At 39.2% G+C, this 25,447-nt stretch overlaps 2 protein-coding genes across 2 annotated transcripts; both read left to right on the forward strand.

Annotated features, from left to right (window-relative positions):
* The first annotated feature begins 1,195 nt into the window (after positions 1-1,195).
* LOC116976481 (fibrillin-1-like) lies at positions 1,196-7,129 on the forward strand. The gene is made up of 3 exons (XM_033026375.1): positions 1,196-1,199; positions 1,547-3,616; positions 7,035-7,129. The coding sequence occupies exons 1-3, from the start codon at positions 1,196-1,198 to the stop codon at positions 7,127-7,129; spliced, it is 2,169 nt and encodes a 722-aa protein (XP_032882266.1).
* LOC116976023 (fibrillin-3-like) lies at positions 7,101-19,833 on the forward strand. The gene is made up of 2 exons (XM_033025498.1): positions 7,101-7,186; positions 16,944-19,833. Exon 2 carries the CDS (start codon positions 16,991-16,993, stop codon positions 19,565-19,567), a length of 2,577 nt encoding a protein of 858 aa, XP_032881389.1. The 5' UTR covers positions 7,101-7,186; positions 16,944-16,990; the 3' UTR covers positions 19,568-19,833.
* Positions 19,834-25,447: the final 5,614 nt, after the last annotated feature.

The raw sequence follows: 25,447 nt of genomic DNA on the forward strand, positions 1-25,447 counted from the left end.
GTGTAAAGTAAAGGATTGGTGAGTTACGCCAGCAGTTCAGCAGCTATCTGTCAGCATTTGTCTCTATAACTAGACGCCTCAGGTCCTTTGGCACATTTGTATCCTTTTCTGTGAATTCTGAATCTGGTAGTAGATTCCAGTAGTGAACCTCTTGTGCACTGAAATAGTAGTGCACAAATTTGTTGAGATTCCCAGACACATAGAGTGGGGAATCAGCTCATTGAATTGATATCATCTTATATTCATATGGGACATGAATCAGCGCATTTCAGTGGGGATGTAATAGCTGTGAGGAAGACCGCAAGAATTAATTATGTTACCATTTAATTCATTGTACGGACCTTCCTGACCAGGGTCCACATCTTATTGTCTCCATATTCCTAAATCTCTAGAAATTATCAGCATTGGATCAGGAATGTCAATTTTCTTGATTCACGCAGCCTCAGTCCTGGGCCTGGAGCTATAAGGCTTTGACCAATTTCGGTACCTGAAAAGAAAGTAATTGATTGATATGGATGCACTAGAACAAGTCCTGTCCACATATTTATCAAACCTTTGAGTGTTTTTAAATCCCCACCTCCATGTTTGCTATGTCAACGTTTTTTATATTGCCTCTGGCTTTCAGATCCAATAAAAACTAATGCAAATAAAATAATTTTTAAAAGTTCATTAAAAATAAAGTAATCTAAAATACTTCGAATATTTAAAATGAACAAAGCCATTAAACAGAGGACAAATTATTCAAATAATGTACCTACCTTGTAGACGAAAGGAACTGCAGATGCTGGTTCACAAAAGAAGACACAAAGTTCTCAAGTAACTCAGCGGATCAGTCAACATCCCCGGAGAACATGGATAGATGACGTTTTGGGTCGGGACCCTTCTTCAGAACCACCGCTTCTCAAAACAATTTTTTCGTCTGAAGAAGTCCAAACCTGAAACGTCACCTATGCATGTTCTGCGGGGATGCTGCCTGACCTGCTGAATTACTCCAGCACTTTGTGTCTTTTTTTGTAAACCAGCATCTGAAGTTCCTGACAAGGAAAGTGAAGCCGAAGGACTGATTGTGCATAATTTATCAAGATATGGCTTGGTAATTTTTCAAGTACAGATCCTACTTGTTTGGTAAAATGGATCTTCATTCTGGAAATTAGGATTTTGGGCACAGGAGAAGTAGGTCCTTCAAAACGTTTAAATGTGTTAGTTGTAGCAAAGAATATACCCAATTGGTGCTAACATTTTCTTTAAAATAATTAAATTGTGTTTTTAAAACAATACCCTGAATATACAGCCCAATACATTTCAGATTTACTGCTCTTTATGCGTCTAATATCTACTACTAAGTGCAATAAGTATATTAATCGGAAACAGAACTAACCTTATTTATATCTGGACCGTTATACAAACTAATTTTATGCATGATGGCTGTTGCTGCAATTTTTATTCTTTTAAGGTTGTAGATTTTTGCATGGATATATTGCACTGTTATTTTATATTGTAAAAGATAGTAAGATAATTGCTTTAATATGTTTATATTATATTTCAGCTGATGTGAATAAATGTGGCAACACTGATCTTGTGTGCCATACAAATGCAGACTGCCAGAATACATTTGATGGAAGATATTTCTGCATATGTAAAGCAGGTTATCTTGGAAATGGGACACAGTGCGCTGACATTGATGAGTGTGCAGCAAATGTACACAATTGCCACAGAAAGGCAACTTGTGTGAATAATGTAGGTTCATACAGTTGCCTGTGCAAACCTGGCTACACAGGAAATGGGATTGACTGCAACGACATGGACGAGTGCTTTACAAACAATGGTGGTTGTCACAATAGTGCCATTTGTTTGAATACAGCTGGCAGTCGAACTTGTCACTGTAACGTTGGGTTCTCCGGCAATGGGTTAACTTGTAATGATGTGGATGAGTGCACAAAGCCTGGCATCTGTCACTGGAGTGCAACATGCACCAACACTAATGGCTCATATATCTGCACTTGCAATGCAGGATATAAAGGAATTGGCTTATACCTGTGCTTGGACATAGATGAATGTGTGCAGACACCAGGTATCTGTTCATCAGCACAAGGATGCAAGAATCTACCGGGCTCCTACCAGTGTACCTGTTCTGCGGGTTTTGAATTACGTGATAACAGATGTACTGACATCGACGAGTGTGCTCGGCAGTTCTGTAGCCCATTTTCTAACTGCATCAATCAACCAGGTTCTTACAGTTGTGAATGTAAGACAGGATTTACAGGAAATGGATTGACATGCGTGGACACCAATGAATGTGACGGCACAAACGATTGCCACCCTCAAGCAACTTGCCAGAACTTTTTGGGCAGCTACGTTTGTGACTGTACATTAGGCTTTACAGGAGATGGGATCACTTGTTCTGATATTGATGAATGTGTTGGGATTGCAAAGTGTCCTGCCGCATCTTCCTGCATTAATACGGCGGGCTCCTATCAATGTGATTGTGCCGTTGGGTTTACCTTGAATGGCAGTGAATGTATTGATCTGGATGAGTGCTCTACTGGTATCTGTGACAGACATGCCACTTGCAACAATGTCCAAGGATCCTTTACCTGCAGTTGCAACAGAGGTTATAATGGAAATGGTACAGTGTGCAAGGATATTGATGAATGCCTCTTAAACAATGGAGGGTGTCACTCAAATAGCATTTGTACAAACCAAGCTGGAACCTACACATGCACATGTAAAAGAGGTTTCTTTGGTAATGGAAATTTACTGTGTGAAGACATTGATGAATGCAAGGTTAATAATGGCGGATGTATGAGCAATGCAGCCTGTAGAAACACACTGGGATCGTTCTTTTGTGCCTGTCCTAATGGATTCAAGCTTATAAATGCCACAATTTGTGGAGACATTGATGAATGCAAGATAATTGGTATACCGTGTCAGTCAAATGAACAGTGTGTCAATACTTTAGGGTCTTATCACTGTCAGTGCAAATCTGGGTTTTCAAAGGCAAATGGCATTAGTTGTAATGACATTGATGAATGTATCAACAATCCATGTCATCAAAATGCTCTATGTTCAAATGCCTTTGGCTCCTTTATCTGTGAGTGCATTTTGGGGTTTGAAGGAAACGGCTTTACTTGCAAAGACACAGATGAATGCAACTCCACGAATATCTGCCATACAAATGCCTTGTGCATTAATACTGCAGGAAGTTACATCTGTCAATGTCAAGATGGCTTCAGAGAGATGGATCAGCATTGTGAAGATATAAATGAATGCAGTCTGAACAATACTTGTCTCTCAGGCACCAGTTGCCTGAATTCATTGGGATCATATGTTTGCTCTTGTTCCAATGGCACTTTGGTAGTCAATAGCACTTGCATGTCACCAAGCGATAATTGCTTCCCACATTGCCATGATCGGGCTCTGTGTCATCTTGCTGGCAGCAGATATCAATGTGTGTGTGATGTTGGCTTTCAGGGCGATAATTTAAACTGTGATGATGTAGATGAATGTGGAGAGGAAAATATTTGCCCAGACAATCAGACATATTGTGTAAATATGCCTGGTTCATATATTTGTGACTGTAAAATTGGCTTCCAGAAGATCGGATCTTCCTGCACAGGTATGTAATTATTGTTTCAACTCGATTTTCTTATTGGTTTTCTGTAATTTTTAAGGATGAAAACTGCTATGTGAAAAGTTAACAAAAAATTGTATTCACACAGCACTTCACTGCAGCAAAGTATCCAAGACAGTTAATAAGAACGCTTTCAAGAGAGAGTTAGATAGATTTCTTAAAGCTAGGGAAATCAAGGGATATGCAGAGAAGGCAGGAACGGGGTACTGATTGTGGATGATCAGCCATGATTACAGTGAATGGCGGTGCTGTCTCAAAGGGCCGAATGGTCTACTCCTGCACCTATTGTCTATTGTCTATTAAATAAAAGTTGATGTAAACTCGCAAAGGGAGATGTTCTGGGTGACAAAATAATTAGTTTTACGACTGTGGAAAGGTGAAGAGGTTTTTGTAGGGAATTCCAAAGTTCAAGACCTAGGCAGCTGAAGTGATGGCAACCAGTGACAAAGCAATTAAAATTAGCATGCCCAAGAATCCAGAATTGGATGCAAGAAATGTGCAGAGGAATGCAGTACTAGATTAAAAGCACCAGAATTCCCTCCAATAGTTAACTCAGAATTTTACCACGGCATTGGAGAGGTTGTACTCACCATCTCTATGTTCCAATTATATTTGTTCAACTGAATTTAAATGCCCCAGCTGACATGGACTGGGGAATAAAAGGGGCCTTTTCTGGTTGGGGGCTGCTGGTGACTAATGGTGTTCCATAGGGGTCGGTGTTGGATCCACTACTTTTTATTCTATATTAAATATCTGGATGATGGAACTGATGGCTTTGTGACCCGCATCTGAGGAAGGATGTTAATGTTGGAGATGGTCCAGAAGAAGCTTACGAGAATGATTCGGGGGATGATTGGGTTAACGTTTGAAGAGCGTTTGAAGGCTCTTTAGAGTTTAGAAGAATGAGGGGATATCTCATTGAAACCTACCAAATAATGAAAGGCTAATGAAAGGTAGAAGTGGACATGGAGGATGTTTCAAGTAATGGGAGAGTCTAGAACCAGACAGCACAGCCTTAGAAAAAAAAGAGGTACCTTTAAAATGGAGATGAGGAGGTTTAACAAGAGGGTGGTGAGTCAGTGGAATTCATTGCCACAGATGGCTGTGGAGGCCAAGACATTGGGCATTTTTAAAGCAGAGATTGATAGGTTCTTGATTAGTAAGGGCATCAAAGGTTATGGGGAGATGACAAGAGAATGGAGTTGAGAGGGAAAATTTGATCAGCCATTATTGAATGATGGAGTAGACTCAATGGGCTGAATGACCTAATTCTTCGCCTATGTCATGGTCTTATGGAACTGGAGTTTGGATCGGGTTTGATTAACATCGTTCCGCATCTTTGCATTACTAGCCATGTAATCTCACTTCTATGCTGGTCCTAAAAAGCTATTTACACAAACGTTGCCAATCTTTATAATTCACTATCCAATGTGATAAAGAGACTGTAGAAAGGTGGATACAATTATGGCAATGAAAAAAGTAATGAACAGACATGGTTAGATAGAAACAAAATGCTGGAGTAACTCAGTGGGACTGACAGCATCTCTGGATAGAAGGAATGGATGACATTTCGGGTCGAGACACTTCTTCAGACTGAGAGTCAGGGGAGAGGGAGACACAGAGATAATGAAAGTAAGGTGTGAGAACGAGACATCAAATGGGACGTGGATCAATGTAGAATAGATAATTGTTAGCTAGGGGAAGGTGACAACGAAGCATAAAGGATAAAAACATGGTTAGAGAGGGTAGAAGTAAATACATTAGCAGTTATTGTGGTCAGGACTAAAATCCATTTACTTTTAGCACAAGGAGATTCCCAACAAAGAAAGATTAGGTAACAATGCTCAGTTTGCTGTGTACCTTAGCAAGGAATTTCAGAGGGAGTAGATCAGTAATATCAAACTTTTGCAATGTATCACAACCCACAACATTTATATCACACCCACTATATCCTAGTTATATGCCTATGAAGCTTATTTAATTGTTCACTAAATGCCAACCTGAATTATTTGCAACAGTGTTAGTGTATAACTTCATCCTCTGGTGAGCTTGTACAGTACATGTGAAGGAGACACAAAAGATGCTGGAATCTGGAGAAAATAAAATTGATGGATGAAGTCAACGGAGCAGACAGCTTCTGTGAAGGGAAATTGACAGATGATACTTCAGGCCAAGACCTTTCCACTGCACTGCTAGGAAAGATCTCAGCCAAAACATCGACTGTCCATTTCCCTCCACAGGTGCCACCTGACCCGCTGAGTTCTTTCACCAGTTAGCTTTATGTAGTTGTGTAGTCCTATCTCTTGGAAGCACTTCCTGAATATTTGTAATGGGTACTTCATCATTTGAAAACCTATTTTCAAGCAGCTTGTAAGTGCAAAACTAACAATGCAATAGAGGAAGGGTCTCGACCCAAAACGTCGCCTATTTCCTTCGCTCCATAGATGCTGCCTCACCCGCTGAGTTTCTCCAGAATTTTTGTCAATCCATTAGTTAATTGGTTAATTGGTAGTGATTCCACTACCTGCAATCTCCGGCAACCACCTTCAACTTGCATCGCAACCGGCTTCGACTAAAAAATTACCGATTTTTAAAACGGCAACCTATTTTTAGTCGCGGCCGGTTTTGAATTTTTTGAAATAATCGCCAGAACATAGAAGAAGCGGAAACCACTTTCGACCATTAGGGAGACTGACAAAAACCTACGGGAACTGCACGGAAACCTTGGGTGGGGCGCAAAGTCTCCAGAGGTTTCCCTTCAGGTTTCTTAAGTGGGACAGGGGCATAAGACTGTTTCTGGACTCGCCCAACATTGGGAACATTTTTCCTGCATCTAGTTTGTCCAGTCCTTTTATAATTTTATATGTTTCTATAAGAGCCCCCCTCATCCTTCTAAACTCCAGTGAATACAAGCCTAGTCTTTTCAATCTTACCTCATATGACAGTCCCGCCATCGCAGGGATCAATCTCGTGAACCTACGCTGCACTGCCTCAATCACAAGGATGTCCTTCCTCAAATTAGGAGACCAAAACTGTATGCAATACTCCAGATGTGGTCTTACCAGAGCCCTATACAACTAATTTGAGCTTTAACTTATCTATAATGGTGTGATTTCCAAAATGTAAATGAATGTAAATAAGATGCAAGATTATTCAAATAGTGATCTACAGAAAACTCCAACAACAATAGGGAACTGAGACACTTGGATTTTGAGATGGAAAATTATTAATATATTTACCTCACCAATTTGTAAAACTTAAATTTAATTTCCATCAATTCTGCACACTAAAATGGCAAGGAAATTCAGTGTTTCTGCTAGGGTGTTTGTGGATGTTGGTACATAATATTGCAAAATATAAATGTATTTTTTGAAATAACTTTTTTTTAAATTTGGGCCAACAGATATTGATGAATGCTCCACAGCAGGACAAGCAGGACAGGAATGTCACAGCAGTACATGGAATGTCACCAGCTTGCTCATTGCATCAACAATGTAGGAAGTTATCAATGTGCATGTTTGAGTGGTTTTAATGGTGATGGAAAAAACTGCTCTGGTAAGTTTTCTTCAGTGGCAAGTTCAACTTTAAGCTGGTGGATTTGGAGTGGATGGGTTGGGGGAGTTGGCTGAATGCAATAAAACAAATGCTTTAGAAAGATAGACACAAAAAGCTGATATAACTCAGCAGGACAGGCAGCATCTCTGGAAAAAAGGAATAGGCGATGTTTCAGGGCTCAATCCAAAACGTCACCCATTCCTTTTCTCCATAGATGCTGCCTGTCCCACTGAGTTACTCCAGCTTTTTGTGTCTATCATCAGTTTAAACCAGCATCTGCAGTTCCTTCCTACAAATGCATTAGGAATACGACTCAAATTCACTAATCTGTCCTTTCAAATCATTGAGAGCAATGTCCTTAGGAAAGGCTGATTGTTCATTTTCTTGGGCTGGATTGCCCAGCCATCTGCTCACCAACTATTTTCAGGGCACTTTCTGCAGCCAGTTAGTCTTGGACTGGAGGAACTCAGAGCCCCATCAGGAAGCCTTATTTTGATACGTGGCATCAGGTACAGCTTCCTCATAAAGACACTTGTTGGACTGCCCAACAAATTCAAGCAAAGCATTCATGACGAAGTAATTTCATTAAATCTCAGCATGGTTACAGCGAACAAAGACATCATTCAGCCCATCAAATCCCTACCAACTCTCTATGAAAAGCAAATATATATAGTTCGCAAATTCAGTGAAGGAGTAGGTGAGTCTAATGCAAGTCTCCATAAATGAAGAGGATGTACCTAATGCCGTAGCAGGCTTAAAGGTGGATGAATCCCCAGGATCGGATCGGATATTTACTAGGCTGATACAAAAGGCAAGGGAAGAGATCGCTGCAGCTCTGGATAAGATTTTTAAACCTTTGCTGGACTCAAGTGAACGATTGAGAACTGCATTTGTGGTCTCCTTTGCAAGAAAGGCAGCAGGGAAATGCTTGGTAACTGTAGACGTGAGCCTTACATCTGTGTTTGAAAGAATACTGGAACCAGATCTGAGGAAGAGAGTTAATAATCATTTGGAAAAACAGGGACTATTTAGAGACAACCAAGATGGTTTCAAGGGCAGATTCTAACCAATTTCAATTCTATGATTAGATAATATAGTATATGAGGTAGGGTAGTCAATGTGATTTACATGGTCTTTAGTATAGCCTTTGACAAGGACCAACATGGGAGACTGATTCAAAAGATTTGGCGATAAGAGACAGAGGGTAATGGTGGGGGGGATGTCGTTGTGTTAGGGTGATGATAGGGTTCATCTATGAGGAACATTTTTCTCATATCAGAGGTAGCTAAAACTAGATGGCATAGGTTTTGGGTGAGGAGACAGAAATTTAGAGGGGAGACGAGTGGGACCTAGAATGTGTTCGATACTTAGAATTTACTGCCTGAGAAAGTGGTTTGGACTAGGTCACTGACAACATGTACAAGTGCCTGGAAGATACTTGAATCGCTTAGGCATAAACTGTAATAAAAAGATGGATACAAAAAGTTCTGGAGCAACTCAGCGGGCCAGACAGCATCTCTGGTGAAAATGGATTAGATAGGTGATGTTTTGGGTCGGGACCCTTCCTCAGATCATTTTCTCCAGAGATGTTGCTTGATCCACTGAGTGGCCTCAGCATTTTGTGTCTATTTTAGGCATAAACTGATTTGGACCAGGTGTGATTCATAAGGAAAAATGCCCACTGGTTGGTGTGGATGAGTTGGGCCAAATGGCCTGTTTCCATACTATAGGATTATATAACATTATAACAAGAGTATTTTGGATGTCCATATATGCATTAAGTGCATTTACCCCCAGCGACCCTTTTATCAAAAAACTCTCTTTTAATTACACGCAATTTCACCACCTACATTTCCCTATTTGCACTGAGTCAGTGACTATTTTGACGTACTTGTTCGATCCTGCATGCATGCGACTAGTCATTCCATGGGCGAAGACACCAAGAAAAGACTTGTAACATTAACATGTAGACATTTAGAAACATAGAAAATAGGTGCAGGAGTAGGCCATTCAGCCCTTCGAGCATTCAATATGATCATGATCATCCAACTCAGTATCATGTACCTGACCTCTCTCCATACCCCCTGATCCATTTAGCCACAAGGGCCACATCTAACTGCCTCTTAAATATAGCTGCCTCTTAATTAGCTGGGTTTTCGTGTAAGAGCAGGGAATAGGATTCTTTGAAACCACAGGCAAGGACAACACGGACTGTTTGGGCCGTTTCTTTGCAAGATGTTAACCAATGGTTCTCTCATCGCACCACTCATGCTGGAGACTGACTCCTACAAGTTTAGCAAGTAAAGCTGGAACATCCACCAGGGTACCACACATTCCCCGCTGTCGCTCAGAAAATATCATATTATTTTACATTGCAGCTCCACTAAAGATTCTTCATTGATCTACTTATCTGCATCAATTGTTTTTGTTCAATAGTCACACGACTTGCATGTTGAAAGCCTTCTCTTTTTTTTTAATCCTACCAAAGTGCGAGTATCTGAGCCAGTGCTTGTTTGGCAGGAATTTGGTGACAATGCACTATTAGGCTGTGGGCCGAGCATCAGAAATGTGTCTAGAAATCAGTTTTCGTGACCCAAGTCACAGAACTACATGACATTTTCCACAGATTTAGATGAAATATAATTGAGAAGGATGTCATAACTCGTCATTGCCAAACGTTGCACATTAATTAATTAAACTAATTAGAAAATGAGATCGGGAAAGTAAGCGCCATCTAGTTGCCAATGCCCATATTACACGATGGGCAGCCTATTTCCGTGTTGCAGTCCATTTAAACTATATATTATTATACCTATATATATATATATATATATATATATATATATATATAAATGGCAGGGGAGACCACCCCCTGTGGAGGGTCAGGCAGAGGCTACAAAAAGACAACATCTCATAGTCATTAAGTCTGCATGGACTTCAATTCATAACATTTCAACCTCTTCTTAATGTTAATGAGATTAACACTTACTACCATAGATAAATTAGTTCAAGTTCAAGTTCACATACACCAATTCATTTCTACATAAACATCAGCCATTTCTTACCATTTCTCACTCCAATGGCAGCCTATAAAGTGCAATGAATATTCCTCCGTTTTTCTCCCGTGGTCGGGGCCTGGAAACGGCCGCTACCGACGGCACTATGTACAGCCACTAGGTACAGCCTTCACCCCCCCCCCCCCCCGCTCGTGGAGATGATCCGCGGCTCCGCGTTCGGGAATCGGTCGCTTTTTAATTGAGACCGCGGCTTCACTATGTTAAATACATAGGCCCTGCGATCGGAGCACCTTTTCCCGGTAAGTTATCGCAGGCAGCTCCGAGATTGGATGGTTAAGACTTATTACTCTACAACAAGCTGGCATTAGTGAAAATGTTTAATTTACCTTGTTATTGATACATATAGTTTATGCTCTCAACTTCATGAATGAATGAATGAATAAGTGAATGAATGAATGAATGAGTGAATGAATGAGTGAGTGAATGATTGAGTGAGTGAATGAATGAGTGAGTGAGTGAGTGAATGAGTGAATGAATGAGTGAATGTACAGCCTCCAAATCTCATTTTTTTCACATTATAAAGGGTGCAATTAAATTAATTAAAGTCCATACAGATTAATTTTCATAAATTCAGACTTTAGATCTTACCTTTCAGTTTGAGCTGATTCACAAAATTTCACAACTTTGTGTTGCAGCACCTCAGCAGGGACTTTGCTTTCAAGGCTTTCTTCCACTTCTATCCACTTAGCTGCACATTCTTCAGACTTCTTAATGCTTTTCTCACTAAATTCAATTACCCTGCTGCAAGTTTCCACGACATGTATTCCACAGAACAACAAAGAACCTTCATCGGAATCTCCAGTAAAACAGGCATCAGTGAAGTCCTCTCAGCCATGTTGTGTGCTAGCCTGAAGCAAAGCGCGTGATTGGCCAACTGGCATACAACTCAATGTTAAACGTGCTTTGATTGGACTAAAAATACTCTAAATTTTTCAGTTTTTTCTCTAATTTAATAAAAATGTGCAAGTCTTGTTCTTGACGAGTTTCAGGGGTGATTTATATAATATTTTTACACAATATGTGAAAATTTCATGTAGTTCTGTGACTTGGGGCACGAAACACTGGAATAAAGCTCCTCGGCCCACAGCCTATATTAGAACAAGTGACCTTCCTTGAGGTTATTGTTATCCTCTTGCATGAAGACTTTGTAGGAAATTGAAGTCCTGGATTAGTACTTTTAAATAGAGAATGTTTCAAGTAATCATTGTGCATGTGATCATATTTCATTCATCGCTATCTTTAGATATTTTATACCATCTGCAATTCTGTTCCGAAAGGCCCTCAATGCTATCTAAGAAGTTCAAGCTATTGGATTCTGTGCTTATCAACAATACATTTTATTCTACATGCATGAGTTATAATAATAATAATAATGGATGGGATTTATATAGCGCCTTTCTAATACTCAAGGTGCTTTACATCGCATTATTCATTCACTCCTCAGTCACACTCGGTGGTGGTAAGCTACTTCTGTAGCCACAGCTGCCCTGGGGCAGACTGACGGAAGCGTGGCTGCCAATCTGCGCCTACGGCCCCTCCGACCACCACCAATCACTCACACACATTCACACATAGGCAAAGGTGGGTGAAGTGTCTTGCCCAAAGACACAACGACAGTATGCACTCCAAGCGGGATTCGAACCGGCTACCTTCCGGTTGCCAGCCGAACACTTAGCCCATTGCGCCATGAGATGTATCCCTGCCACAGCATCTCATTCATATTCTGTGCTCTATTTGTAAAGGAGGGAAAGAAGAAACCTACAAATGAGAGTAATGGCATTTGTTAGATGGATGAATGGAAATATTTTATTAAGGGAGAAACACAACATTGCATAGTGATGAGATTGAATGTTAATGGTACCTGGACAGATGGGATTTGCGGTAGTGCAACAGAGGAAAAACTGGGCAATTCAACAAAGTAAATTGTTGTGAGGAGAGGTGTGTTTCAGAAGGTAGAATGAGGAGGCTGGATTAATGTGAACATCAGAATGTGCACTTTACTCAACTTTCTTGGTCTTTCAGATTTGAAACCAAGGGAATCCTGTTGCCATATCAACTTGGCCTTCCTGGGTTTAGGATTCTTCCTCCATCAGTTGGGAACAATATTTCTTGTGTCTCTTTATCCACTAAAGAGGCAGTAACATTTAGTTACTAAACTTACTTTATCAGACTCACAAAGATCAGAATGAAACACTAATTTTAGCTTCTTGTTGATTCTTCCGATTGTTCCTTGTGTTTGCTAGTACTATAATTAGCCAAGGGTTCATTTATGCATGTGAAAATAAATAATGTAAAGACATCTAAGAATCTAATAGTAAAAAATACTATGCTACAATTATTTCAAATATTTGGTGCACACTGGACTAAAACAATTATTGAAACATGCATAGCTTATTTCTTGGGTACCCATCATTTTGTTTCTTGTTTTAGAAATATATTTATATGTATTTCAATAGAGTTCAATTTGAGTTAGATAGAGCTCTAGGGGCTAATGGAGTCAAGGGATATGGGGAGAAGGCAGGCACGGGTTATTGATAGGGGCATAATCACAATGAATGGCGGTGCTGGCTCGAAGGGCCGAATGGCCTCCTCCTGCACCTAGTTTCTATGTTTCTATGTAATATTTTTACATTATTAGAGGCCAGTTGCAAAGATTTTGAAGAGTCAGGGAGGTGCCAAGAGATGAAATTAATACAACGTCAACAGATATGATCAAATATTGATGCCTGCTGACATATTGCGGAAATATTATTAATTCTCTTCTATATTGGGTTGGATCTTTTGACCTGCCAACTGGCCGTTAAATGAGTGACTCTCAGTTCTCACCTTTGTTTCTGCCTGGAAGATTGAATTAGCAGAATGGCTCGCCAAGTGAGTCTTTGGATTTGGGATGTGAGACGTTAGAGGTGGTGGGAAATAACTTTTGTGAACACAATGTAATTTTGTTCAAAATACATTTTACAAATGACATGGCAGAGATATTGTAGTAAATAACTGAGAGGCCAAAATCTGGCTTTAATTATTTTTAAATTTAAAAAAATCTAATTCTTATTTCCTTCTCGATGCCTGATACTGAAATCCTGGAGATATTTCTCAGTTGTATCTGGTTTTGGGGCTGGAATGGTATGATGCCGTGCCCCAACATAAAAAAGGACAACTAAAGAAACTTGATCAAAGTTGGCCAGATTAATCAACTACTGTATGAAATGAAGGAAGCCACAGCATCAGTATATGCAAGGACAATTACGTGAGCTCCTCTGGGCATTGAGGCAACCAGAATGTGCAAGATTCACCACAGAGTCAGCATGCCAAACTCAATTTGGAGTTTGACAGGATTACAGTGGCCTTCCAAACAAAGCCCCATTGTGGCCATAACTGCAAGGTAAGTGGTGGGCAGATGTCTTATTAGACTATCTAACCCTCTATTTGTGGGCATACACAGGGCAGGATCCTGACACAATGTGATATAGGTTGCTACATTGATTAAAGGTATTTACAATGTTAGGTAAGAGGAACTAACAAACTAAAATCGGCATTTCATGACCTCACACTTATATAGCTCACATCATGATACTATTGTGGAATTCAAGGTATGAAAGTCCACTACAGTGACAGTAGTTACATAATGTTGCACAACACCACATCAATTTCACACACATTCTCCATTTTAGGCAATGAAATGTTTAAAGATCATAGATATGCACATAACAGAATAGAACACAGATATAATACCTGAACTCTCATCTCCCACTCTAGACAGACTGTAGCCCAAACAAAGTGTGGCTGCTTTGCTGCCCATTTCATAGGTTCACCAAATTCTGTTCACTTGTCACCTACATGATAACCAAAATGGTTGTCTTAAAATTGTCATCCTTATTTTCAAATCCCTCTCTCGCCTCCTCACTTCCTCTTTGAATGGTTTACAACTCTTGACCCCTTTGGGATTACTGTGGTTCTAAATTCATGTTCTCCTTTGCCTCACTAATTTCAGTTTTTTTACTGGTGTTGGATTTGCCTATCCAGCTACTAAGTACAGGAATTCGCTCGGTAAGCTGTACCACTGGTCGTATTAGACACATCTCATAGACTAGCCTTCACCAATCTTTTATATCTCCTCATGTGGTTTGGTCAAATTTTGTTTGTCAATACGCTTAAAAAGCACTGGTTTAATTTTTTTCAGCATGGAAACAGGTCCTTCGGCCACTGAGTCTACACTGACCATCAATCACCCTTTCACATTAGTTCTATGTTATTTCCACTTTCACATCCACTCCAAGCACACTTGGGGCAATTTACAGAGACCAATTAACCTACAACCTTGCACGTTTTTGTAATGTGGGAGGAAATCAGAGCACCCAGAGGAAACCCACATGTTCACAGGGAGAACATGCATACTCCGCACAGACAGCGCCCGAGATAAGGATTGAACCTGGGTCTCTGGCACTGTGAGGCAGTAGCTCTATCAGCTGTGCCACTGTGCTGCCCAAACATTTTTGACAGGCCAGTCAGATTCGAACTCACAGACCCTGGTTTACAAGACCAGTCCTCTAATCCCTGAGCTATAGAGTCTCCTATACAATTTTGCAATTGATTTTAATTTAATACATCTTTAACCCAAGCCTATTAATCTTGTATCACGCCCCTACTGCCGCTTGCATATTTATTTTTTCATTGTATGAAAGTTAGTGACATAATATTTTCAGTCTCTTCCGTGTAGGAGGGAGCTGCAGATGCTGGTTTACACCAAAGTCTCTTCCCTGATCTGCTCTGCGTTACTGCTTTGTATAAGTGAAAATATATTGATATATATCTTGTTAAAGCATATCTTTTCAGATGATCTTATCTAATACTTTATAAAGTGTGTAGACTGTCACTGTCTATATTTTTCACCTAAAATGCATAGGTGGTTGAGGTAGCTTGGAAATCTATAATACCCAGACACACTTTAAGATAGTACCATAGCCTCTCAAATATGCACAGAACAGGTGTAAACCCCACAGTTAAACTATTATAGGAAGCAGTATGATAAAAACATAAAATTGAAGGCACACATCCGTTCTATCTAACCTAACTGGATTAATATAAATACAGTATAAATCTAGACACACAAAGATAAATTCTCATGCTGATTTTTTAAAGCTACTCAGCTTATCTGCTGATAGTGCAAACTCCCACGTGACCAGAATGAGTGAGAAAGGAAAATCATAAGTAAACATTACAATCTCAATTTTTATAGAATCTTTATTCAGATTGAGTCTAAAATGAATCCTGAAATTACAGAAACAGTCCTCCTCACAGTATGTTTCATTCTTGTTTAAATTCAACACTTGATGACTTCCGCTATGTAGTTACTCAAGAAAAAATAGACTTTTAGTTACAAGTCACTTTTGCACCAATGGTTAGTTTTGGCTATAGACCACTATTTTAAAATTTTTCAATATGTAATTTTGGTTGGAACTTCATTTAAAATTTCAACATACAAAATGTTGAGGATGTATGTTATTAGATTCCCATATGTGTGCATGAATGAAAATACAAACAGAGATTTTGGCGAATGGTGTAAATATAATAACTGCAGAAAGGTCTTGACCCAAAACGTCACCCATTCCTTCTCTCCAGAGATGCTGTCCCGCTGAGTTACTCCAGCATTTCGTGTCTACCTTAAATATAATGACATCAGTGGTAGTTTGTTCTTACCTGCCATAAATATATGTCCTTGAACATTTGAACTAATTAGAAAGGCAGTCAATCACAAAGTTAACTTTACAAGGCATGTGACACTGTGTTCCATTTCCATTATTTGCCTTTAAAATGGTGCTTGCTGTGCTCTCCTGCTGCTTGGAAGATTGCTCAAAAAGACAACTTCAAATCTGATCCACATGCAGCGTTGCTGTGCCTCCCAATACTGAAATATTTCATAGCTGCGTTGTGTTCTTGCATTTATTACTATGTAACACAGCAGTGGGGGGGGGGAAGAGTCAGAAGAATCTAGACAGACTAATGAAGAATGGTGACTAAAGAAGGCATGTTTTTCTTAAGAAGGTGGATGGTATGGTTGGGGAGTGTGGGAGCATTGAGACTCTCAAATCTAATCGTTCACTGGCTCTTTATTGTCACATATGCAGAGCACAGTCACATTCTTTTGCACAACCTACAAATGCACAGTCGCCATATATTGGCACTGTTTACAAAGAAAAGGGCTGATGTTCCGAAAACTAATCCTTCAGAAAGGGGTAGCACATTAATGGTTAGATAATCACTGATAACACAGAATGAAACTCATGACCAATCGAAGGTCTACCTGTAAAAGTTAGCCATGTATCACCTGACATACAGATTGTAATATTGTTTACATGGAAACATCGTGTGCATAGATTCAGAGGTGATCATAGATGCATAACATGGTTTAAAAATCTATGGACCCAAATGGGAAGTAATGGAATATATTGCGATTACAGACATGTTTTACACACAAAAACATGCAAATGTTGTGGTCTTTTCCACACCAACCTTACTGTTATAATTTATGATATTCTCATACTTGCTTTTCTAATGGTCTCTGAATATTTCCATAGTCGACGATTACAGAGCAATTTATTTTTGAACAAAAATGTAAAGTGATTGTTGTCTACTTTGTATTTGTTGTACCTCATTCTATCCATTTCAATAATAAATTATAGACATTGATGAATGCCAAAGTCACAATGGAGGATGCCACCCCTTTGCAATGTGCAACAATACACCTGGGTCTTTCTACTGCACCTGTCCTTATGGGTTCACTGGCAATGGAACTGAATGCTTGGATATCGACGAATGTGCCCTTGGCAATATGATCACCTCCTGCAATGATTCTGCCACATGCAAAAATACAGAGGGATCATTCCAGTGTGAATGCCACATAGGTTTCCACGGAGATGGATTCATTTGTGTGGACATTGATGAATGTGAGATACTTTCCACATGTGACAGGAACGCAGATTGCAACAATACTATCGGATCCTACTTATGTACTTGCAGAAATGGATTTGTAAATGCTGAAGGATCGTGCTTGGACGTGAATGAATGTCTTAATCAGAAAGTTTGTCACCAGAAAGCAAACTGCATCAATGTACAAGGTTCATTCTACTGCAGTTGTAAATCTGGCTTTTCAGGAAATGAAACAGACTGTGTGGATATTGATGATTGTGCTCTGAATATTTGTCATGAAAAAGCAACCTGCATTAACACCATTGGAGCCTACCGTTGTGAATGCCACATAGGATATGAAGGAAATGGAACTCTGTGCGTTGACGTAAATGAGTGTGTTACAAATGACACCATGTGTCACATATACAGTACCTGTGTTAACACTGAAGCTTCTTATACATGTCTGTGCAATGAAGGTTTTGTTGGAAATGGGTCATACTGCGAAGATATTAATGAATGCCTTCTGACTAATATATCTTTCCAATGTCATTTAGACTCATATTGCATTAATACTTTGGGATCCTTTGAATGCCTCTGTGAAACTGGTTTTCAAAGCAATGGAACTTATTGTGTTGACATTGATGAATGTAAAACAACTTCATCTGACTGCCACGAAAATGCTACTTGCATCAATTTTTTGGGTTCGTTTGATTGCCAGTGCTTGGCTGGATTTATTGGAAATGGAACACAGTGCATGGATATCAATGAATGCAATGCAGATAACACATGCCACAGCAAAGCCTTTTGCCTGAATAAACTGGGTTCCTATCTGTGTCTCTGTGATTCCGGTTTTACTGGAGATGGACAAAACTGCGATGATATTGATGAGTGCTCAGACAGCACGACTTGTCGTAAAGACCAGAAATGTATTAATACTGCTGGCTCTTTTCAATGTGTTTGTCCCACTGGTTTTTCAGAAAACGGAGCCCTGTGTATTGATATTGATGAATGCTTGGCCAATAGCTTTCTTTGTCACCCAGATGCTCTCTGTATCAACCAACCTGGTTCATTCTTTTGTACGTGCAAATTTGGATTTGCTGCTGATGGATTGAACTGTACAGACTTGGATGAATGTTTTGGAAATGGAATTGAATGCATAGATATTGATGAGTGTGCATTGGAGTATCCAATTTGTGATGAAAATGCAATTTGCAACAACACTATTGGAGCTTACCAGTGTGAGTGCCGTGAAGGATTTGAAGGAAATGGGACTATATGCTATGACACTAATGAGTGCATTCAAAACCAGACCACATGCCACATATATAGCACTTGTGCTAATATGGAATCTTCTTATATATGCCATTGCAATGAAGGATTTGTGGGAGATGGATTATACTGTGAAGATGTAGATGAATGCGCACAACCTGATGTGTTATTCTTATGTCGATTGGATTCATATTGTGTGAACACACTGGGATCATTTGAATGCCATTGTGAGGATGGTTTTGAAAGTAATGGGTCTGAATGTATTGACATTGATGAATGTATGGCAAATTCATCGGACTGCAATGTGCACACTAACTGTATTAATTTTTCCGGGTGGTTTTATTGTGAGTGCTTGGATGGGTTTATTGGAAATGGAACAGAGTGCCTAGACATTAATGAATGTGCAGATAATCATACATGTGGCACGATGTCTTCTTGCCTGAATACACCAGGCTCCTTTCAATGTCTCTGTAATTCTGGTTTTAATGGAGATGGACATAACTGCAGTGATGATAATGAATGCTTAAATAACACTATTTGTCGGGTTGATCAGATATGCATTAACACAGTGGGCTCTTTTCAGTGTGTTTGTGCCAGTGGATTTTCAGATAATGGATCAGTGTGTGTAGATATTGATGAATGCTTGATAGAAAACTTCCCTTGCCACCCAGATTCTATTTGCTCCAACCAACCTGGATTGTTTTCCTGTACCTGCAAATCAGGTTTTGTTGGCGATGGATTCAACTGTAACGACGTCAATGAGTGTCTGGATTTGAAAGGGGCCTGTCACCAGATTGCACGCTGTATGAACACCCCAGGCTCATACTTGTGCTTCTGTGAGAAGGGATTTCTAGGCAATGGACAGATGTGCTCGGATATCAATGAATGTCAGCTGGGCAATCAAGAATGCCATTCAGAAGCTTCATGTATCAACACCATGGGGAGTTTTTACTGTGTGTGCAACCAGGGATTCAGTGGCACTGGTGAAACTTGCACTGCTATTGATGAATGTTCGATGTCTAGTTCTTGCCAAACAAATAGCAAATGCACAAATATGGAAAAGTTGTACAAATGCATTTGCTCATCCAATGGCACTTGTGATCTACAACCAGCAAATGGTGTGTTCTAACTTGAGTATATTGTCAAACTAATGTTGAGCATTATTTATCAGAAGCATTATAAAAATCATGTTGTATAAGGTTTATATGCTATATGACTGATTGTTAACTTGAAAGGCAATATTCAAGATGAGTTTTCTCAGACCAATGAATGGGATATAAACAGTGCTTTTTTTGTAGATAATAAGGTGTTAGTACGCATATTGTTCTTTGCTGTTGGTGTCTATGGCGGATCATAGTTCTATAAACTGCTTTAGCTGTTTAAGGGCCAGACTGTCTCATTTAATTAATACATTTTATTTTATTACATTTAATAATCTTTTTGTAATCTAAAAATGTGAAAGCCTAGTTTTTCACTTTTCAGAGATGCCGGTTCATTGTACCAGCGGTATTGTCACAAAAAAAGCACTAGTTAAAATATATCATGGATATTACTGCATGTTTAAGCAAAAATGAATTGAAAATAGGTAATTTAAAACTTTTGTGAGTCAAAAAATACAGATATTATGTCATGATGTTTAATTTATTTATTGTTATGAAACAGATTGAAAATATCAGTTTTCTGAATACGTACAGTGCATTGAGAAAGTATTCAGACCCCTTCACTTTTTCCACATTTTGTTACATTACAGCCTTATTCTAAAATTGGTTACAGTCATTTTTTTTATCATCAATCTACGCACAATACCTCATAATATAAAAGCGAAAACAGGTGTTTAATAATTATTGCAAAATAATTAAAAATAAATAACTGGAATATCACATTCACGTAAGTATTTGCTGTGACTCTCAAAATTGAGCTTTGGTGCATCGTGTTTCCATTGATTATCCTTGAGATGTTTCTACAACTTGATAGGAGTCTACAAGTGGTAAATTAAATTGATTGTACATGATTTGGAAAGGCACACACCTGTCTATATAAGGTCCCACAGTTGACAGTGCATGTCAGAGCAAAACACAAGCCATGAAGACGAAGGAATTGTCTGTAGACCTCCGAGACAGGATTGTGTTGAGCCACAGATCTGGGGAAGGGTATAAAACATGTTTTGGAGCATTACAGGTCCCGAAGCGCACAGTGGCCTCCGTCATTCTTAAATAGAACTTTGAAACCACCAGGACTTCATAGAGCCTGGCCAAACTGAGCAATCGGGGGAGAAGGGCCTTAAGATAGAGACTTACTAACATATTCAGGGAGGTGACCAAGAACCCGATGGTCACTCTGACAGAGCTCCAGAGTTCCTCTGTGGAGATGGGAGAAACTTCCAGAAGGACAACTATATCTGCAGCACTCCACCAATCAGGCCTTTATGGTAGAGTGGCCAGACAGAAGCCACTCCTCAGTTAAAGGCACATGACAGCCCGCTTGGAGTTTGCCAAAAGGCACCTAAACAAGATTCCCTGGCCTGATGAAACCAAGATTGAACTTTTTGGCCTGAATGCCAAGTGTCACGTCTGGAGGAAAACAGGCACCGCTCATCACCTGGCCAATACCATATCTACGGTGAAGCATGGTGGTGGCAGCATAATGCTGTAGGGATGTTTTTCAGCGGTAGGAACTGGGAGGCCAGTGAGGATCGAGGTAAAGATGAACGGAGCAAAGTATAGAGAGATCCTTGATGAAAACCTGCTCCAGAGGGTTCAGGACCTCGGACTGGGGCAGACGTTCACCTTCCAACAGGACAACGACCTAAAGCTCACGTCCAAGACAACGCAGGAGTGGCTTTGTGACAAATCTGTGAATGTCCGTAAGTGGCCCGGCCAGAGCCCGGACTTGAACCCGATCGAACATCTCTGGAGGGACCTGAAAATAGATGTGCATCAACACTCCCCATCCAACCTGACAGAGCTTGAGAGGATCTGCAGAGAAGAATGGGATAAATTACCCAAATACAGGTGTGCCAAGCTTGTAGCGTGATACCCAAGAAGACTTGAGGTTGTAATCACTGCCAAAGGTGCCTCAATAAAGTACTGAGTAAAGGGTCTGAATACTTATGTAAATGTGATATTTCAGTTATTTATTTTTAATTATTTTGCAAAAATTTCTAAACACCTGTTTTCACTGTTTTATTGTGGGCTATTGTGTGTAGATTGCTGATAAAAAAATGAATTTAATCCATTTTAGAATAAGGCTGTAACGTAACAAAATGTGGAAAAAGTGAAGGGGTCTGAATACTTTCTGAATGCACTGTATTCCTATTTAAATGTTTTCTTCTCTCCTGAAAATCCTAATTCATGTTGTATTGTAGCATGGCCATGGAAATCCTTCCTTTATGCATTCTTCATCCGTTAGTTCCATAAAGATGGTCAGCTATTACTTTTGGATAATCAAAGCCCAGCTCAATTCTATCCTCCACCACCCACACCTCATATCACCCAATCATACTTGATGTCCTTATGTATATGTGTCCACAGCTAAGCAGCAATTAAGAGCAGAAATTCTGATTAGGTTTTAGATCTTAGCACAGTGACAGAGCTGTTAGAGCTGCTGCCCCACAGCACCAGAGACGGGTTCAATCCTGACCCGGTGTACTGTCCATGTGGCGTTTGCGCGTTTTCCCTGTGACTACTTGGGTTTCCTCTGCGTGCTCCAGTTTCCATTCACATCCCAAAGATGGATGCATTTGTAGGTTACTTGGCCTCTGTAAATTGCCCCTAGTGTACGGGGAGTGGATAAGAAGGTGTGATAACATAGAACAATTGGGAATGAATGATCGATGGTCGGCGAGGGCTTGATGAGCCAAAGGGCCTGTTTACATAGAAACATAGAAAATAGGTGTAGGAGTAGGCCATTCGGCCCTTCGAGCCTGCACTGCCATTCAATATGATCATGGCTGATCATCCAACTCAGTGTTGTATCTCTAAAAAGATAAACTCAGAGACCACCAAGTTACTGCCAACCCTTATAGATAAAAAACATATGCAGACAAACAAGGAATCAAGGAATCTGAAACTTCTCGTATTTTATAATAGAATAATTGATCAAACAGTAAGCTATCTGTATGGTTCAATATTTGATGTAAATTAATTTTCAGAAATGTTAACGTTAGGATTAAAATTGTAAGGTTTCTCACACCTGCTTAACAGAAAAATGAGAGTTCATCATAGCATATGATTTTAACATTCATCCCCTCAGCTGATAGTACCATTACCAAATGCTTTGGTAGTTTTTATTTTCTTTGCAATGCTTTCTCATCATGAAGAATGTATGACACAAAGAGGCTTTGGAAATGCATTGAAGATTAAACCACATCCTGTGAATTTAGAATGATATGAAAACTCATTATTAATATCTAGTTCTATTAAGTACAACCCACTAGGTCAATTCAGTGAGGGTCAAAGAGACATTGGCCATGAATGTGAAGTTTAAACAGCTTAAGTTTGTAATTGAAATATTGTCAAGGTATTCATCTGATAATTCTATAATTACCCAATGTCATGTATTTTTTTAAGTTTGATTCGGCCTTATGTTTTCTATTAACATTTCTTTGACTCTTTGGACCTGTATTCACTTGAAGTTAGATCTAATTTAAAATTGTTAAGGAGATATATTTAAATGATTTGTGTTGTGGTGAACTTAATAGTAGCTCATTAAAACTCTTAATAATTAGTGGAATGCTAGGCTATTTCAAAGAGTAGTTAACTAATTTGAGGAGTCATATTTTAGTTAAGTCATGTCAGGAGAGTTGGTTTCCTTCCCAAAGAGCATCTGGAAATCAAAATGTTCCAAATCACACCCATCCCAGGACATCATAACTAATTATCTGCCAATGGAGATACTGCATTTTCAAATTATTTTTTACAAAATTACAAACTGTTCTCCAGGTTAACCTTTTACTAATATCACTATTAAGATTATTGTAATATTTTAAGTGGATCTTATAGAATCTTGGAATAATGTAGGAGAAAGGAAGTTATGTTGCCCAGTGTAGTGTGGTAGCTCTTTAAAACCTCAATCCAAATGTATCCAAGTGGCTCCACAAAATGTCTTCATGTAAGTATTTATCCAATTGCCTCTCAAAAATCATATATGCTTGGACCTCTCATTCAGATCACTAATTTGTATATTGTTTGTCCCCTCCTTTTGCTTGGTTCTTTAATTAATTAAAACTTGAATTAAATCAAAACTCATAAATTATGCCTATTTTGAAGTTCTCCTCTGAAGAAGAAAGGACCCATTCCAAAATATCCTGTCCATAGCCTGATCTGTTGAGTTACTCCAGCACTTTGCGTACTTTGTTCTAAACCAACACCTTGCATCTATTCTTTATGATTTTCACTTTTATAAGCTCTTTCCTCAATGTTCTCAGTATATTTGGTCTTTCTACTGTTCAAATGCAACTTGCAACTTCTTCATAGCTCAGGCTGACTCCAAGAGGTCTCTGTATTTGGTGTAATATATTCACATGGATAGAGGATTTGATAACATACGGAAAACAGGATAAATGCATAATTTTATTTCTGGTAAGCTATAACATGGGATGTCACAGCAATAATGGTGAGAGCTTAATGCCCCTGTCCCACTTAGGAAACCTGAACGGAAACCTCTGGAGACTTTGCGTCCCGCCCAAGGTTTCCGTGCGGTTCCCGGAGGTTTTTGTCAGTCTCTCTACCTGCTTCCACTACCTGCAACCTCCGGCAACCACCTGCAACCTCCGGGAAGCGCAAAGTCTCCAGAGGTTTCCCTTCAGGTTTCCTAAGTGGGACAGAGGCATAACCATTTACAATCTATAATAATGATAGACATAGCGATGGAGTGTATTGCAGCTAAAGTTGCAGACGAGTGCAGGCAAAGATGGGAAAACTATTTGTGAGGAGGATGCAAAAAGTTTTCAAAGGAATATACATGAGTTAACTGAGTGGACAAACATTTGGCAGTTGATTTTGGGAGTGCTTTGGGATCTAGGTGTATTGACACGTGAAACACAAAGCTAGCATGCAGGCATAGTAAGCAATTAGGAAAGAAAATGGAATGTTGGTATTCAATATAAGTAAGATGGAGCATAAAAGTAGGGATAAAGACTGAAAATGTTGGAGATACAGAGCAGGACAAACAGCAACTGTGGGTATAGAAACAGTTAACTTTTCATCTGTTCATCTCATAATAATAGGGATACAATGATGTAATTGGTGAGAGCACACTGAAAGTTTTGTTTCTGTTTAGGAAGAAAATTCACAGAAAATCTGATTGTAGGAATTAAGGAATAATGTCTTATAATGTAAGGTTGAGCAGGTCATGTGCATATTCATTGCAAAACAACATTTCTTATTCTTCTAAAATATTAAATTCTAAAATGGTGGGTAATCAGGCGAGTTAACAGAATGGTCCTGTAGGAAGGTTACACTTCAATTATAAAAGGCTTTGGTGTTACCATATTTGGAGTACTGTGTACAGTAATTGTTTCCTTATTTAAGGAAGGATGTGAATGTATTGGACACAGGTCAAAGAAGGATAACTGGAATGAACGAGCTGCATTATAAGGAAGTGCTTGAAGGGCTTGTCTTGTATTGATTAGGGTTTAGAAGAGTGAGGGATTAAAAAAAAAAAACAATAAGGTGTAGTCTTCCTCAAAGGGCAGTAGAAACAGAGTTTTTAAATACTTTTAAGGCAGTATTAGAATGATACTTCGTAACCAAGATGATGAATGGTTACAGGATATTGTTGGCCATGTAGAACAAAGTTACAATCATATCAGCTATGAATTCTAAAGGTGGCTCAAGGGGCTAAATGGCCAATTCATGCACCTGTTTCTTATGTTTTTAAGTTTCATGTAATCTGCAAAATTAGAGTACATTCTGATATGAGACAATTTTATCACCGAATTTAAATTATTTCCACAGAAGGTATACTTTATCTGCATGGTGAGGCTGTTGGAGACATAAGGATATCTGCT

This window comes from Amblyraja radiata, chromosome 8 (genome assembly GCF_010909765.2).
Source record: "Amblyraja radiata isolate CabotCenter1 chromosome 8, sAmbRad1.1.pri, whole genome shotgun sequence".
NCBI lineage: Eukaryota > Metazoa > Chordata > Chondrichthyes > Rajiformes > Rajidae > Amblyraja > Amblyraja radiata.

Bases quoted from the DNA above. Each gene is read 5' to 3' on its own strand.
- LOC116976481 (XM_033026375.1), top strand. The intron at 3,617-7,034 runs GTATGTAATTAT...TTGGGCCAACAG, and splicing joins GATCGGATCTTCCTGCACAG to ATATTGATGAATGCTCCACA.
- LOC116976023 (XM_033025498.1), top strand. From the start codon at position 16,991: ATGTGCAACAATACACCTGGGTCTTTCTACTGCACCTGTCCTTATGGG.